Source organism: Astatotilapia calliptera, chromosome 9 (assembly GCF_964374335.1).
Source record: "Astatotilapia calliptera chromosome 9, fAstCal68.1, whole genome shotgun sequence".
Taxonomy (NCBI): Eukaryota; Metazoa; Chordata; class Actinopteri; order Cichliformes; family Cichlidae; genus Astatotilapia; species Astatotilapia calliptera.
The window spans coordinates 21,966,483-21,984,994 of record NC_137430.1 but is presented as its reverse complement, the minus strand read 5'-3'; the positions used below and the strand labels follow the sequence as shown (position 1 = coordinate 21,984,994).

The 18,512-nt window shown below is 41.2% G+C and overlaps 1 protein-coding gene across 4 annotated transcripts in view; it reads left to right on the top strand.

The window, feature by feature from the left end:
• The first annotated feature begins 2,644 nt into the window (after positions 1-2,644).
• The window catches only part of cacnb2a (calcium channel, voltage-dependent, beta 2a), a 69,682-nt gene continuing 53,814 nt past the window's right edge, over positions 2,645-18,512 (top strand). The window contains exons 1-2 of one of the 4 annotated variants that reach the window (XM_026179809.2): positions 2,645-2,849; positions 4,262-4,354. In XM_026179809.2, coding sequence (XP_026035594.2) covers positions 2,766-2,849; positions 4,262-4,354 — 177 coding nt within the window. In that variant the 5' untranslated portion in view covers positions 2,645-2,765. Of the gene's footprint in view, positions 2,850-2,889; positions 3,016-4,261; positions 4,355-13,119; positions 13,280-18,512 lie in introns of those variants that run through there. The other 3 variants (XM_026179810.2, XM_080306060.1, XM_080306063.1) reach the window with 3 other exon arrangements.

The following is an 18,512-nucleotide window of genomic DNA, read 5'->3' as shown; positions in this document are numbered from 1 at the left end:
GGAGTGGAGAAAAAGGAACGGCCTGCCTGCAGTCCTGACCTCAACCACACCGAAGAATCGGACACCATCCCAAACCGGTGTGTGACCAAGCCGATGACCAGCATGAGGAGGAGGTGCCATGCTGATGTGGCTGTGTATGGTTCTTTCACATTGCACTGATGTCCCTGTTTGTTAACTGGATGGACTGTTAAATGGCCAATATGGCTCGTTCCTTCAGACTTCAATCATCCAATCCAATAAACAACACCAAACAAAACTCAATATTAGAATAAGCTTTTTTTCATGGTACAACCTCCATACTCAACCCAGCTGCTCAACCCACAAATGCATTTTCCTTACAAATGTGGCATCATGGATGGGGAATAAACAGGCTTTCCAACAGTATAAGATTTATTACCAGGAATTATTGTTACAACAAAGAAATAATCGACCAAACAAAGATTTTCTTACTGGCAAGTGCCAAGTTTATTTTAGAAACAATATATTTGGATTTTGGACTACTGGCTGAACAAGTATGTCATCCAATATGAAACTGAGAGGTATTTTTATTTAATTTATTTATTTATTGTATTTACAATAAATTAATTATTTTATAAATATGTATATGTATATATATGACATATTTACAAAAAGAGCTCATTCAATAATGAAATAGTCAACAGGTGCAACACCCTTTTTTTTCATCCGCCAGCTATGCTGCCTGTACTTAACTGCCAATACGAATTATTCATCTGTCAGCTTGTGGCTCACTGCTCCAATTTTCAGGTTTCCTGCACCAAATGATAACATGATGATATATATGTTTTAGGCTATCCCAGTTTAACTGGATAACTCCATTTCTTTATTACACAAGGAGCAAATATGGAAAACCAAGATTTTGTCAAATAATTACATTAAGAGGCTCCAACAACACAGCCTAGTCCAGCTGACTTTCATTTATAGGAGGCAGTCAAAGCTACCACATGCTTAACTCAGTATCCAGATGGATACTGGACATACCCCTGCACCAAGAAAATGTTAAATATACCTCTGTGAAATAGGCTTGTTGTAGCAACAATTGTCCAACTAGTTTGTTATTAGCATTAATTAGCATGTGTGTGCATTTAAACCAAACCAGTCAGTCTATGAACTGCTAATCAAGATTCTAACTAAGTAACTAGTATTCCACCCTCTTGTCCACATATGACATCATTTTTGCTGCATCCATCTTTTATATACAGCCTATGTGGTGGCACCATACTCCTTTCACCAAATGCTATTAGCATAGAAAAAAAATGAATTCGGCTTTTTGGTCAGAAAAAAAGAAGCCAACGCAAAGTGCCTTAAACCTGCATTCTATGTGAAGGCCACCAGATGGCGATAGTTGTGATTGCAAAAAAAACATCCAGTCCTTTAGTATAGGTTTGTGGGAAAACGGCTCTTGACCTGTGGAACACTTTCCTCATGAGTTTATGGTCTCAGTCACTCATTTTGGATCATATTGAACTGAAAAAAAAGTAAAAAATCTTCGTTGTACTTCAGAATGCAAGACTGTTTGTGGTATGAAGCTACAGGCTCACTGGCTAATGACTACTTAATCTCAGCTTGGCAGCCTTTGAGCCCTCTGTTTCAGTCACATCTGCCTCTCCTCATTACATCTGGTTCCATGCTTATTATTTGGATAAAGGGGAACTAGCTCTAAAAAAGCAATTTTAATCTAACTACAGCTGCAACAATCAAGTAATGCACATAATAACATATCAGTCTTTGTGATCCAATATTTTTTTTTACTCTTCTTTAAATTAACCAAATTTTTATTTTCTTTGTTTTGTTTTTTATCACTGTTAAAATTCCTGTTAAAACTTTGCACTGTCACAGTATAAGACCCTCACTATGCACCTGTGGCACTTTTACTTTAACACTGTGGTTTATTTCTTTTAGACTGCACTGTTTTTACTCTTTATCGTGCTGCTGCAATACAATAATTTATTAAATAAATTAAAGATCATTGAAGTATCTATCATGTATATGATTCTGAAGTGAGCCATTAGACATGAGTAATTTTACTTTAACTACTTGTGCTGAGACATTTATCATATTTTACTATCTGTATTTGGGCTACATGCATGTTCTTTTGTTTTTGTTTTTGTATTCATTTCTGATAAAATAGTCTTATTTCCTCTGGCTTCCCTCTCTTTGTCCCCACCACCACCTCCTCCTCCACCACCCTGTGGCACCTCTACTTTGGTGCCAACACCTGTGAGCGGCCACATCAGGTTTATATTACAATAACAGCATCATTTTGTTGATTTAAACACCTCCCAGTAGCTATGACTGATTTCTCTCACTTGTTCAGTTCTGATCATCAAAGTTACTCTGAATTGACGCTTTTCAGTCGTGTTCATGCCGACTATCTGTTTGGATGCTTCTATTCATTTTCATCCGTTTGCGCTGTGAGGAGGCAGAGAGGTGTTGGCGTTGGATGAGGGCTCACGGAGCAGGAGCGCTCTCTCAGCTAGTGTAGGAAGGAGCGAACTGATGAGGGGGCTTTGTGATGCTGAAGGCTATAATATCCGACGACTCACATCATCACCATCATCTTGAACTCGCGAAAAACTACAGCCATTTTTCGCACAAGCTCCTCCTTTAACTCGACTCAAACTTGAAGAGCAGCATTAAACTCTTCAACACTACTATGTAAAAATGCGCTTTTGTCTCGGGCACAGCTGGAGCATCTGTACAACCCGAGAGGTTTTACCGAATATCCGCGTTTTTCAAATGGTGTGATGGTCGTCAACATTAGCCCAACCAACAGAGCAGAAACACCTCCGGACAAACACATGGACGCTCTGGAACATCCCATGTTACAAGTGAGTTAATTCATTTTAATTAAAGCTGACAGTTCCTGTTAAACTGACACTTTAAACCTTGGCACTGCACGCTGAGAGACGTCAAACAGCTCACCTGCTCTCAACCTGTCCGCTTCCTTTGCGCGTGCTGATGAGCGCAGGTGCCCTCATTAAAGTTTTGATTGAGGTTCGTAAGTCGCGAGGGCGAATCTTTATTTTTTGTTAATTTGTTTTGGTTTGTTTTTACTTATTTGTGGGTCAGGTTTGATATTTGGATATTCACGTTCAGGGACTGAAAATAGTTTGACATGTCGTATTAGTTTAATATCACGACGTTTTGAAGTAAGCTAGCCAGGCCGCTCGTCAAATTAACTCATATTTCCGGAAGTATTTCAATTGTAAAGCCAGTGGTAGAAATTACATATTTACAAGTGTAATGCAAAAAGAACTCTGTTCAAAGTACTGCTGTGTAAACGAAAGTAACTAAGTACTAGGTGCTTTAGCAGGTGTTTTGGCTGTTTTAGTGGCAGGTAAGCGGCATTTAAGTTTAAAGCTAGTGTAAAGTCTCAAAGAAAAAACATTGTAATGTCTAAAACATGTTAAAACGGGTTTTGTGTATTTCTGCAGGTAAAATAATGAAGAAATGATAATAAATTATATATAATTATATAATTGCTCTGTGGAGTAAAGTGAGTTTATTTAACACGTATAGTGATATCTCTGTTTGGTCCTGGGGTATTTGTCGAGGGGTCTCGACTGAGGGGGACAAAAAAAAGCAGATTTGAAATGAATTTCTTGCATTTCGTGCATTACTTTTCCAGGATGCCACTTTTGAAAAATAAGCTGTCTACCTACACGACTACCTAACCTCCTGAAACACGTCATAACATTAGACCTTAAGTGAAAACACTCAAATCTGTAATAAGTAAGAAACAGTGGAAGTCAGTGCTTGGCTGACACTGGCTATAATACTGACTGAATGCTTTGGTATAAAAAATTATTTTATGCTGGAAATGACTCACCAACTCCACTCAACTACGCAATGAAATTCATCAGTGAAGACGGAGGCTGTAATGTTGGAAGCAGAACTGGTCACTCAGATAACTTAAAATTGCTCTATTGGCTTTCATAATCACAGATAATCTTTGTCAGAAACAACCTTTTTTGAGATCTCACCCTGTACTTGGAGTTTTCATAGAGAAAACATATTGATAATGAAATTGATCTAACTACAGTTGCTGCATTTGTTGCTAAACATTAATGACTTATGAGTCTCATATTATTTTCTGCTGAATGCATTTTTGCACATGAACTTAAAATCTGTTATGGGGAAAATGTATTAGTTTGCATGGTCTTGTGTATATTCTTTTAAGATTTAAGATTTTAAGATTCCTCATAAACAGTTTTATCCTGTCTTTTTTTGTTGTCTCAAGTCTCAAAGCAAAGGAGCTCGGAGAAAAGGTCGCTTTAAAGGCTCAGATGGAAGCACCTCGTCCGACACAACAACCAACAGCCTTGTTCGCCAGGTAAGGGTGGTGATTTGAATTTTTGCTGATCTCGCCTATCGGTGTCTTATTTTTGTCATCTCTAAACTATCTGTTGGTGCCTAAAGCCTAAAACCAAAATAGTTTTGTCTTTGAAAAGGTACAACAAAGATGTAGCTGACCACGATAAAAGAGTACCATGAAGTATAATTCAAGTTCCTGGCTGCAGTTACTTCCCGTTGGAATCTAACACTTGTGTGTTTGTATAAATGCCTGACAGTAAATGCAAACTGGTGTAAGAGCTCAGGCTCAGTCATCATCATCCATCAGCAATAAGATGTGCATTGCGATGAAAGCCCTCTGTAAACACTGCTGGGTACAGTATGTTAAATGGAAGCCTCTCATCTGATATGCATCTTCTGTGCACTGAGTGCACAGCGACACTGTGACCTGTTATAAAGCAGACCCTGTGAGGTACACACTCAGCGAGTCTGGTCTTTGTTGAGCAGACCTGCAAAGGGACAGTATGGGCTGAGTTAAGGATGAACACTCCTGCTTAAATGTTTCTGCCTTTTTTGGAGGAGGCACAGATCGCCTCGTCTTTGGCACGGCAGCAGCAGAGCGACGGGAAGCTGGAGGAGGTCAGATCAAAATTGCACCTCCTAGGCTGCTGTCTACTTCATCTCACAGCCACAGAGAAGTTCTCAATGAGGCGCTGCAGCTCAACCGAAGCTGCTCAGGGAGAAATTCCCTGATTTTTTTTTTTTCTTCTTCCACCACCCTTGGGAGCTAATGTCCATTCCCACAGTCTTCTCCCCCAAATGAGGAGTTCCCCTTCAGTCAGAGTCATCGGTTAGCTTTGCTGCGAACGACTGTCAGTCTGCATCGTCATGTTAGGGAAATGAGAGGGCATTTGAGTGAGAGACAGAAAAGAGATGGTGTGGAGCAGAGGAATTATGCTTTTTGGGAGTCAGACAGTCTCTTTCATGCAGAGCAAAAATATCTTCTTTGAGATATTTGCTGCAAGAGGCCCCCAGAAATAGCAGACCTTCCAGTAACTTCACCTCTGTTTAGATAACAGTGTAAATACTGTTATTCAGTTATGTTTTCATGACAGCATTTTGTTCTGACCTTATTTCTCTTTGCCTCATGCTCAGTCATACTTACAGATGTATGAGAGTGTACTCTCTAAGTAGCTATACTCACACCACCACTCACACTCATGATCTCAGTGCCTTTTAATCAGCCTGTCATTTGATGTTGTCTTCACTGTTATTATTTAAACATGCACAACTGGATTTAGGATTTGGAAACCATCTCTCGGCGGGAAACATAACAACCCAGTGCCCGTCTGAGGTGCTGAACCATCCTATATTTAAAATAAAATTACTCTGTCCTTTACTGAATAAGCCTCAGACATGATTTGCCCGCACATGTTAGAGCACAGAACTAAGAGTATAAAGATCTCCCTTAACTGGTTTACCTGATAATCTAGTTGTCAGTTCTATTCAAAAACATAGCAGATCTAATCATTTTTATTATATCAGGTTTTTGAGGTGGAACTTGTAGAGTAACTGTTGCTGTAATGAATGTATAAAAGCATGTAAGGGTGTCAAATAAGTGACTGTCTCCTCAATAAATTACATGATCTCTTGTATATTTTCTGCCTCTCACCCTCCTGTTTAACCTGTTGTTTTTGTGCTTCATAATCCTTTTATACATGTGGGCGTCTTAAGAACATCTCACCAGGGTCACGGTGTGATCAAGCCAACGCAGCTCCGAGCATCAATACAGTCTCGCAGTAACTCCATGCAAACACTCCTAAATGACAGAATTACTCATGCTCTTACAGATAGAGAGGGCAGAGGGCAGATGGGGAGTAGTTTGAGTAGAGAAAGGATGAGAGACATTCTCTGCGGTCATGGTCTGATGCCTGGGAGGGGGAAGTGTGGAGGAGGCTGGGAAGGATGGAGGCTCAGGCAAGACCAGACCGCTCAGCCGTGGGAGTAGCGAGGTCGGTGTTTGTGGAGCTCAGCTCTCCATTGAGAAGGAAGAAGGGCAGAACTGTCATAGATTTGTTAGCAAACTTTACCACCATCAGGTAGACGGTTTATTTTTATTCATGTGAAGGTGGGCTGCTGTGTAAGCAAACATGCGTCACTGAGTGCAGATTGTTTTGTTTGCTTTGTCCCATCTTTTTCTGCACATGTCGAGGGGTCAAAACTTCGAATAAATAGTGTTGAGATCAGGATCATACAGTGCACTTGGGCGCCCTGCATAGAGTTCCTTTAACTGCCCAGACATTTACATCAGCCCGAGATAGAAAAACAGATGGTTCAGCATCAAGTTGATGAAAGCTGATACATGTTTGTCCACCTCGGAGTTATTTTAGGGATCAGCTCCTTATTTTTAGAAAATATATGTGGTGAGACTCAAAGAAAAGGTAGATGTAACTGAGTGGAAATAGTAGCTGGTAAACTTAGATTAGCAAAAGTATAAATAACAACACAACATGTAAAATCTGTAAAAAAAATATTTTAGAGAAAGGTCATGTGTATGACAATTTTTTTCTCTCTGAGAAGTTGTCAGACAACTAGCCAAGACGTCACCGGCGCTGGAGTCTGGGAGTTTTACATGGATGAATATGAATCCAGGGACTTCTGGGCTTATGTGCTAAGCTGACTGATTGTGTGTTTGTGAATGACTAAGCAGGTATAATAAACAGCCAGCTTCGACATCATGAATTTGCGAGCCTCTTGACAATAGAGAATTGAATGTAGTCATTTCTAAACTTACAACTGGCGTAAGTGTCCACTGTGAGTGATCGTCCATTTGTAAACTGGCACTGTGTTTAGAGTGTCTGCTTTTGCTTAATGCATCCTGGGAAATCAGCCAGTCCTCCGTGACCCTGAATAATAATAAACTTTCTTTATATAGCACTTCTCTAAAAACAGAGTTAACAAAGTACTTTAGAGAGGGTGAGAAACAAAATGCAGAACAAACAACAGGATTAAATACTAGCAGAGGGATGGCTTAAAAGTGAGTCTATAAAAGCTTGGCCCAGTTAGTGAATAAAACAAAAAGACACAGACCTTGCGAGGATACTTCTCGCAGGTTATTTCAGGTTTTACAAAAACATTACTCTTTTTCAAACAAGCCAGGAAAACTGTCAGATGAGTTTCAACTCAGGGTGTCAGTCTGCCCTTTGCCTCTTGGGTAAAGATATGAAATGATTATAGATATAGGTTTCTTTGAATTCCTTTGACTTTATTGACTCCACTGAGTTGACTGGAGTGTAATCAGATGACAAATCTGCCTTACATCATGCTGATAGGCACATCGTTTTCGAGAATACAGTCATAAATGTAGAACTTTTAAGGCAATGAGATCTGAACTGCCAACCCACCTGTGTCCATCATAATGAAGAACAAACCTGCAAGTGCAACACACAAAGCTTTCTTGCCACTGTCTGAGCTACATCATTTTTATAGGCTGACACCACAAATTTACACCAAGGTAGCACAGAAATTTACATTGCATTATTTTTCCTCTCAGTATGGTAAATCACTGCCATCTATCTAGCAGTACAACGCAAGGACTCATACATATTAAAAATGTTTTAATTGTTGATAAAGTTCATAGGATATTTACACTTTACACTTTAATCTACACTGTGAAATCACCCACTGGTTTGCAAAGACCCATTTTGAAGTGTTTTCACCATCGTCATTGTGGCGATATCGTATTCTCCTTGGCTATCAACTGATCAAACTCAAGCTGTTAGCTCATGAGCATATCCTCTATTTTTAAAATGTACAAAATAGACTTAATTTTTATTCAGCATGGCCCAAAACAAGCAACTGATCATATAAACTAGTCAGCAAAGAGTTTAGAGGTCAAATCTCAGAGCCGTTTTCCCATATGCTTATAGGAGAGGAAATGTTTTTACAGAGCTGTTGCCCCCTGTTGGCCTTTAAAGAGAATGCAGGTATAAGGTGCTTCTCTGCTGACTTGTTCAGTCTTCTCTGTTTGGCTAATTTATGTTCTACTACTGTTTAAAAGCACTGCTGCCATGTTGGATTGTAAAGTTGGGGATGGTGGGGCTAATACTGACTGGGTAAATCTGACATGAGCAGCTGAAAATTTCAACTCTGGATTTTTGACTTCCTGCTTCAAATGTGAGTGTGGTAGAAAAATGTTTACTGGATATAACCTCTTGGCTCCACTCTTGTTAGTTGCCAATTAAAATAAGATATTCAGTCTTTATGTCATTTGTTTTCAATAGAAATTCAATATTAGAGAAAGCAGACAGTTAAAAATTGAACAATAGATTCAATATAAGGAGCACCTGCTCAGGGGAGGATAATTTGCGTGCGCCGGGTGAGGTGCTGAAATGATATACAGTGAAAAATGAGATTCAGTGTTTAGTAGTTGAGACTGTGATTTGCACAACTCACAGAGCATTATGTCATAATTAACCTACTGCTGCTTCCCACACTTGTTATGTTTATGTAAATGGTTGCACCAAGCTTCCCACTTCCCCTCTGTGTTGTCCGCCTCCTTCTGGCTCTTTCACCTCTCTATGATGTCTCCCACTCCCGTAACTTTCCACAGTATATTGGTACAGTTTGACCTGCTCTGTCTGTAGAGATGGATTTGCAGATGAAAGTCTGCGTGAATGCATGTGGTGAACACATAAAAACCCATTCCCATTCACTCAGTGATTGCAACCATTTTCCTTCTCATCGTTCCCTTTATTATTATTTTAGTCAGTGGAGAAAAGGAATGACGCAAAGAGCTCGTTATGGTTCTGATCAAATCTGACAGCCCGTCTGTTTTCATGCCATGGATATGTTACATATGCACTGGTGGTATGGAGTGACTGCCATTGGAAATCTCAAAGATCAATTGTAGCATTAACCCTGCAGACCTTTTCTGAACTTTAAGCAACAAATGTCAAGATTTTTCCAGTAGTAAATATTTCTGGAGAACAGTATGTAATGTCTGGCTTCAGACTGCAGTAATGTTGGCCAGAGTAAAATACTGTACTTGAGTGAAAATCTGGAAACAAAAAAAGCAACCGTAAAGCACTACTGCTGCTCAGTCGGCTGTTGCAGCAGTGCCAGACTGCCATCTAGTGGACAAACACTGTTATTGGGGTTATTTAACTGAGTGGAAATACATGGATAGCCAAATATGGTTGCAAAACTGTAAGTGATGTAACAGTATGATTTTTATCTAATAATACTGACACTGAAGCCACAAATGTGGAATTTATTGTTCAGTCTGTTGTTTTTTTAATAAGTGACAAGCGAAGGAACAAAGAGAAAGGCGCACATTGTTATCACTACATCAAAGCATGCCCTGCTTTCACAGTTGACCTGAATCCTCCATGCATCCTCCCACTCCTCAGTCCTGCTGATAAATTAATTTGGCAGTGAGCTGATCCATTAACCACCTAGTGGCCAAGGTCACAGCCCAGTTATTACGAGTGATCATCATCCTCCACTCAAATAATATCTATCTAAATAGCAGGTACTGTATTAGATGAATCACGGATGAGAGAGAGAAAGATAAAAAGTTTTGCTGATCATGTTTCAACGACTGGAGACTGCAGGACATGACTGAAATTCATGAGAGTGCAAAATCCATCCTCAAAGTTGTGGTGTAAAACACAAGTGTCCATTCTCTTTTTTTGTGCTTTAATCATAAGATGGATTCATTTAATTAGCTCCTCCTTATGCCTTGAAAGCTTGCTCTTACTGCCCCTATGATTGATTGAGACTGTCTTCTGCATAGTGATGCAGATCCGGGGGGAAGAATAGACACATCTCTCACTGTTACATTACTTTCATGATCACAGTGAGTTCCTAGTACCTAACAGTGTGTGCATGTTAACTCATGTAAAAGCAGAAACTGGTGCAGATTCTTGGGTAAAGTACCTCAGGTATGACTGTGAAGATGCATCCAGAAAGGCTGTAATGAACCCAAATTAAACTGGGAGTACTTCAATGTGAAGACCTGTTTCCCTGCAGTATTATCCATGACATCAGCAGCTGAGCGATTATTACCATTGAAGGGTGACAGCCTCTGACAGGCTAACTGATAGACATGATTCCCCTCTCACTGTAAGGTGCACAGCTCTGTGTTTATAATTGTGCCTTTCCATCACCGCAGACACATGTCAGCCTGTGAAATATTGGCAGTAAACTAAAAAGGCTTCAACGATAATAAAAGATCACGGAAGGTTTATGTTGTCAGACTTGAGGAGATGAATAGATACGTGTACGTATCACTGATGAGCACAAAGTTTCACAACAGGCCACACAGCATCAGTCCAGGGTGCAGGGTTATTGTGTAGAGAAATACTCTTTCTAATAACGTTTTAATATAACACTAATAGACATAGATTATGGCACAAATACACAAAGGTCCTCTCAAGGTGCTGTATATTGTAGGGTAAACTCCCCACCTCAGATAACGCCCTGTGAGCAAGCACTTTGTGACCGTGGGAAAGAAAAAGTCATTAAACAGGAAGCAAACCTCTGGCAGAGCTAGGCTCAGAGAGGGCCAGACATCGGCTCTGTCTAGTTGGGGTTTGAGGGGAAAGAGAAAATAAGAAAGAGAGGATATTCATGAAAACAGATTACTGAACCGTTTAGAAAAAGCCCCTGTTGACTGAATGCTCACTGATTATATTATAATGTGTTTTGTTTGTTCACACTGCACAAAATTGGCTGAATTAAAAAAAACAGAGTGAGGCAAGATAATTAAAGTCTTACTAAGCATGCAGATCTGAGATTACTGACATTTTCATTTAATTCTCCATGCTTGTGAGCGTATTACAGAAGACGTTGAAGCGATTATTTCATTAAAAAATTCCTCGCATTAACATGCACTTTCTTTAGGATCTAAAACTCTCCCTCAAATATCCCAAAATTAAAACTTGTTATGTTGACGTGCATTTGCTTTTTTACATTTCTCATCAATAAAATTTCAGCAAAAAAAAAAAAAAAATTGACCTGGCTCTCATTTTAGCCCCATCTGTCTTTAGGTAAATCTTTTAAAACCTCAGTTAAAGCCAATGTGTTGGAGAATAAATTATGATACTTGACCTAATGCTTGATATTTTTATTTTCGTAAGTAGTAGGCGCCTGGGAAATCACTTGTGATTCATGGAGACAGAAAACTGGGTTTGTTTTTATCTTGACGCAGCACTTTGTGACAGCAGAAATCATGTTGTTATTCTACTGACAAACTGCAGCCTGTCCCACCTCAGCCTGAGAGTAAGTGATGATGTCTTCAACATCAGAATCAGCTCTGCACAATATAAGAGTGGAGCAAACTAAAAAAGTTGAAGGTAGGTGACAATGGGGGAGGGATGCTTAAGCTCGGTTTATACATGTGCTCAGTGCTGTCCTTTATTATTAGCATGAAAGAAAAGCTCATTTGTTTTAGAATCTGTTTGGCTCCTCACTTTTTAATAATCTGCTGATGCAAAAGCAAAGGCTTCCCGTTTAAAATAAAATGAAATTATGTATTTTGGCTGAAATTAGTGTTGCTTTTATTGGCTTTATTAGCTCCAGTTGTAAATCTGTATTTTCAGGGAATCTTTGCTGTCAGTGCTCATAAAACTATATTTGCTACACCATTTTCAAAATACATTACTTTGATGATTTAATTGAAATCACTGCTGGAAAGGTTCAAAGTTAAAATCTATGTATCCAGCTGGCTTTGCAAGTAGAGATGCAAAAGCACATCCACAGTCATGCTGTATAATTGAATATTACCCGTGACCCACCCCTCTCTACCACAGTTGTCCTGTGGCATGAAGCGGGTATGTGCATTTATGGCTGACACAGCATTTGTGATGGAGTAGTGAGGCCGGATGTCCTTCTGGACTCAATCACCTGAACACAGTGGGAAAGGATAATAGTGGAGAGGAGGTGTGAGATGAGACGGGAGGGGAAAGAAACAAACACACCAGCTCTGCAGTCACACAAAGCACTGAACTGTGCGAGTGACTTCCCCCTGCACCACAGGCAGCGTTGTGCTGTTCCTCCGCTCGCAGCATGAGACACACACTGTTTCTGTTACATTAAAAGCACAGTGCAGTCTCTTCAGCAACCAGTAGCTGTCTCAGTGCCTGTCCTCACACAGAGAAAGTAAGAAGGGTAATCCAGTGCAAATGAGGACTGAGTCATGGCACAAGAAGAAATAAAGAAAAGGAGTGGAGCATAAAAAGTCAAGATAGCCACAGTGTGTGTGTCAAGCTTTTAAAAGCCAACTGAACCCTGGATGAATGAAGGAGGGGCAGGGAATATAGAGGATGTGTCGTCTATTAGGAAGCAAGGGACAGCGGTCAGTAAAGGACACTCAGAACTCCACCTCCTCCCTGTGCCAAGAAGGAACTTACGCGTGGTAATGAGTGGGTCTAAATCCACTAGCAGCTGAACCAGTGTGCCAGCCTGCAACTGTACGTCTCTGCCACAGCACAGCAGCGCTGCAGAGGATTTGGCAGCACAGAGGCTCTGCCAGAGCGTGCACAGATTTTGGGGTGGGGTAAACTCAGATGGACACTCTGCTGCAACAGTCTGGAGATGGGTAGAAGAGGAGGAAGAAGAGCAAGGAGTATTTGACTCGGACTTTTGAATCTCCAGAGTTTCTGAGTAAGGGGGCAGATAAGGTGCACACGTGAGGAGGGGTGGACAGAAGTAGGGGGCAGGTGTGGATACGACAGCCCTCTGCTAACTCTTCCATCAAGGATCCCTGCTGTCCTCGTTATCTGCTTTGCACCTTTTGGTGGTCCACAACCCTGTGGGCCAAGTCTGAAGGCATGGACCGAGGCTGAGTAGATGCTGCTGCCTGACAGGGAGTCTGTGAGACGGCCGTCAGTTCTTCCCCTCCCTGGTCCCCTTCATGCCGTGCTGTGGTCTGGGCCATCGCCGGAGAGCAGAGCTTCCATATGTGAGTTTGTGGCTTTGATGCTGATTTATCACACAGGATAGACTACATGTGATAGTGAGAGAATGAGAGGCGATGAAGCCTACAGTTGCCAGCATATGTGCAAAGACTAATTGTTTCAGGATGAATAATTCAGAGGTTATTTGGCAGGTGTTTCCATGCATGCACAACTTTACTGAAAATGTCAGCGCTGCTTGAAAGCACCAGTCTGAAGAGTCAGTGGATGCCTGCCAGCTTTTTCCCTCGATGTTGATCACTGTTGTCTGCTGCTGTAGATCTCTATCCAGAAACAATCCTGAGTGCTGCAGGATTTAACTGAAATATTTCAGTTGCCTGAACTGACCTGACAGTTTTCTGCAGAGCTCTGTTTTCACTCTGCATGCTGCCAGACATGATAAATGTTTTATTCCATATTTATTCCAGGGTTTGGAGAGAGAGCTGTGAGGTGGTAATGTTTTTGAATGCTGTGGGTTCACAATGCAGGCACATGCTCTGTTGACAGTTTGACTTTATTGGGTTTTGCTTGTATTTCTTGCGTCTTTTATGTGCTAGTGTCTGCAATCAGAAGCTCATTACAACGAGTCTACTGTGGCTGTTCAGCTTAATGAAATGCAGTGAGAGGAAAATGTGGGTGTTTTTCTTCTAATAGCTATGACTCCGAGATGGAAAATTTGATGACACATGCATTTATTTCTCTACTGTCCTGTGCATTCTTAATTTTGTCAGTCAGCCTCAGTGGGTTTTTGTGCACTCCTTTATGTACAGCACAAAGAAAGGGAATGTCTTCTGCTTTTTGCAGCCTCCAGTGTTCGTCAATAGAGCAATGTAAAAATGAATCATGTTTTCCCTCTTCCACAATTCCCCAGTACTGCAGAAAAAGACAAGCATTGCATTTTGCCACTAGATGGCCACATTTCACTTTTGAGTCTTCCACTCAAATACATACTGTACATGCAGATCTGTCTTTTATGCACAGAGAGAAAATGCCTCACCGCTATTAAAGCCCAAAGATAAAGTTTTCATGAGGTAGACTTTTTTATATAATTATCTAAAATGAGTTATGAAGTCATCCACAGATCTGAGATGGTAACTTGTTCGCCTCTGGGACAAAATGTCCTGAGCACACAAAAAAACGTCAGAATGACGAAAACTGTGACATCTAAGCACATAAAAGTCTTAACGGCAGTGTGAAGTCATCCTTGATTTTTTTTTTACAGGAGTAAATATTCAATCTTCAGACAGCAACAGTCAACTATACCCATGTGTTAATCAAAAATGGCATTTTTGAAGATTTGCTTCTTTGTGTCATGTGAAAGTAAACTTCATATGTGGGTTTCCAAATGTTGGGCAGGCAAGGTTTACACTTTTTAGACAATGAGTAATACATTTATTGGAAAAAAATTATACACAATTACATAATTGTTTGTTTTATCCCAATTTAGCATGAAAGTAAACCTGAAGTTTCATGTGAACACGGGCTGCCAGAGCAGGTGTAAGATTGTGGCGGTGAAATATATAATAATAGTACACTAAATGTTACAGACTTGACTTAAACTGAGACAACAAAAACATGTTTCAGTAGAATATTTAAAAATATTTTTTTACTTTAAATTTGTGCTTAATTTAAAATGTCCAAAAGAAAAGAGAAACCTGTATCAGTGCTCTAAAGGAAATCTTCATGAGTACATAAATAAATTAGTATCACCCAGTTGTTCCAAAAAAGAACTCATGGGTTCATAATTCATTATGTGATACTTTGAGCAGCAAGTAATACACCAGTTGTGTCTTCTAAATTCAGCCAGAAGCAGCCTTCTCTCATTCAGAGAGCTCTTTGAAAAGGGTCCAAGGCATTTGGGCCCATTATGATTATTATTGTCTGTCTTGAAATGCTTCTGAACTGGAACAACAACGTTATCGCAGATATTATAGAGAAGGAAAAAATGCCAGTGTGCTCCTGTGCACATTGCTCTAGTTTGGTTACGCAGTCTGGTTTTGTGTGACATGCGCTGCAGTAGGCTGGATCAACATTTACTGTACAACTGAGTAAGCTTTAATTTAACTGATGAGTGGATTAGTGTAGGACCAGCTGTGGAAACGCCACACCGGAGCATCTAAGCCCCATGTGTGAGGTGTTTGCATGAAAACAAACCATTCGCTGTGGTGGAGTATCACTGGCAGCATGTGTTTGTGTTTAATGACTGTGCACAAAGTAAGCATGGGGAAATTAATATAATGAGTAGAGTTTTTGGCAGACGGCGGTGCAGCGCTGAACTTTAGTGGACCCTAGCTGCCGTGACACGCCACTCTTTCTATGACACTCCTCTCACATGTTTCCAATATGGAGCACCAAACCGCCGTTTTACGTCTGAAATGGGGCGGAACACAATTCTGCTCTCGATGGAATGTGGAGCACGGAGACCTGGCCGGATGGGACTCCGTCTGACAGAATGAATAGCCAGCCTCAGACACTCCTCACGGAAACTCAGTTAATTGAAGACAGCAGGGCCTACTCCATTCCACCTTTTGTTTTCTAGGCCTTCTTGCTTGCATGATGCAGCACCAGTAGCTAGTGACATCTGAGGAAACCAACCTGAGTTCTTTTCCTGCAGTAGAAATGCTGATAAACTCTTTAAAGGTACATGTGAAACAACGTAGCACAGTTTCTTTTCTATAGTCAGTGTATCGTGAGGCGCATCCAGGTGTGTTTCGAGATCGGGATTTGGTGGGAATATTAATGCATTATTCATCTGCCAAAAAAAGTTATCAATGAATTTGCTGTATCTTAGTTTGTATCTACTCACTCCCCAGCCATCAGGATAACAAAGAGAAAACAGATCACTTTTTCATGTGGAGAAAAAACAAAACTACCTACTGTATCAGGACAGATAATCTGACAGTATAACAGATAACATAAAAGATGGGCATAGCCTTTATGACCACCTCTGTGTTTTGACGCCAGATGTGACAACCAAGTGCTTGATCTGAAACTGCCTACTTACTGGCTAATGATTTTGGATTAACAAGTTATTAGCCGGTTAGCATGTCTTGAATTATCCTCCTTTGTGAAATCTTAAAATTACCATAATTTACAAAAAGGACTTCATGTTCTACTTGACAAGATTTAAAACTAGCAATTGAGCACATAAGGTCATCAGAAAAGTCTTTGCTGAGGTAACGGAGAGAGGAAGAAAGGAAGCTGTCAAGTCGCCCCCTGGTGTAATTTATAAAGAATGCAGGTTTAAGACACTTGTGCGTTTTTCGACCTGGATGCAACATCCATCTGGAAGACCATTTGATGGATTATGTGAATGTATAAGGAGGCAAGGTATGCTAGCAGAGGGGTGATACAACTCACAACTAGACTGTTTAAACGTGCCTTTGTCTGATGCTATAGTAAGAAGTGACCACATGTCAGATGACATAGAGGCTGTTTTGTGCCTGGACACAAAATATACACAGTGGACACTGACCTAATTGTTATTGACAGCTCTCTGAGGCTATGCAGCAGTGCTGTGAGCTACCTGCTAACTTTAGCATGGTACCAAGTTAACAGAAACACTGCTAATGTGGTGTGGTTTTTGATACTCCATCCATCCATCCATCTTCATCCGCTTTATCCGGGGCCGGGTCGCGGGGGCAGCAGCCTAAGCAAAGAGGCCCAGACCTCCCTCTCCCCAGCCACCTCCTCCAGCTTATCCGGGGGAATACCAGGGCGTTCCCAGGCCAGCCGAGAGATATAATCTCTCCAGCGTGTCCTGGGTCTGCCCCGGGGCCTCCTCCCGGTGGGACATGCCTGGAACACCTCACCCAGGAGGCGCCCAGGGGGCATCCTTGTCAGATGCCCGAACCACCTCAGCTGGCTCCTTTCGATGTGGAGCAGCAGCTGCTCTACTCTGAGCCCCTCCCGGATGGCCGAACTTCTCACCCTATCTCTAAGGGAGAGGCCAGCCACCCTTCGGAGGAAGCTCATTTCTGCTGCTTGTATCCGCGATCTCGTTCTTTCGGTCACTACCCACAGCTCGTGGCCATAGGTGAGGGTAGGGACGTAGATCGACCGGTAAATTGAGAGCTTCGCTTTTACACTCAGCTCCCTTTTCACCACGACGGACCGGTGCAGCGTCCGCATTACTGCAGCTGCAGCCCCAATCCGTCTGTCGATCTCCGGCTCCCTTCTCCCATCACTCGCGAACAAGACCCCGAGATACTTGAACTCCTCCACTTGGGGCAGGAACTCATCCCCGACCCGGAGTGGGCACTCCACCCTTTTCCGGCTGAGAACCATGGCCTCAGATTTGGAGGTTTGGAGGTGCTGATCCTTTTTAAGTTTTTGATACTTAATGACTTAAATGGCCATATTAGTACCATCATGTTATTATTTGATTTGGGCACAAAACACAAATGGCTGACGTGGTTGTCATGTGATACATTATACTGTCATAAGACAGATGTTTGGACGTAAATAACAAAATGGTAATGAAAATTCATCCTGCTGGGACTTGTCTGCCGTTCATAAAATAGTCCTTGAGAGATTTAAAAGAAAACAAACATGGACCTCACGGTGGGAAAAGAGGAAACATCAGGGATCATAAATTTCAGGAGTAGCCATGTTTTTAACATTTTGTCTTGGCTTATTCAAGAGATGTAGCTATGTAGCAGGTAAGTAAAAACTTTGAGCTGTTAGGTGGACTAAAGAAACCAGACAGAGAATGAGAAAATACTGGAATATTCTCAGACAAAGATAATTTTTTTCCCAGAAACAATTGAGTTTGTGTGTTCTTGTGGTGAGTGAGCCGAGCTCCCATAACAAAAGGGTGACCTGGAATTCCCAGTTTTCCAGGCACCGGGATGGACGCCCAGATAGGAGTCCCGAGCCAGCGCAGACTAAATTGGAGCAGGGTTTCCTTGGCAGCAATTATGCGTTTTTTCACTTATCCAGAGAATATGGAAATGTCCAGGAACTGAGCCGTTAATTGGCCACAGAGGCTCTGAAGAATGTCTTGGATTTAGGTGGATTTTTTTTTTACTGTGTTTACGTCACAGCTGGACTGGAAAGTGTGATCTATACACTATCTGTGGAAGCCTATGAAGAGTATAGCTCCAGCCCGGAAACACTGATGTCAGTGACACAGTGCGCATTGACCCCGTTTAAGTTACGGCTGGCAGTCTGAGTTTTAAAACTCTCAGTGGTCTGGAAATAGTGAGGTCATGGGTAAGGAGATGCTTCTCCCATCCTACA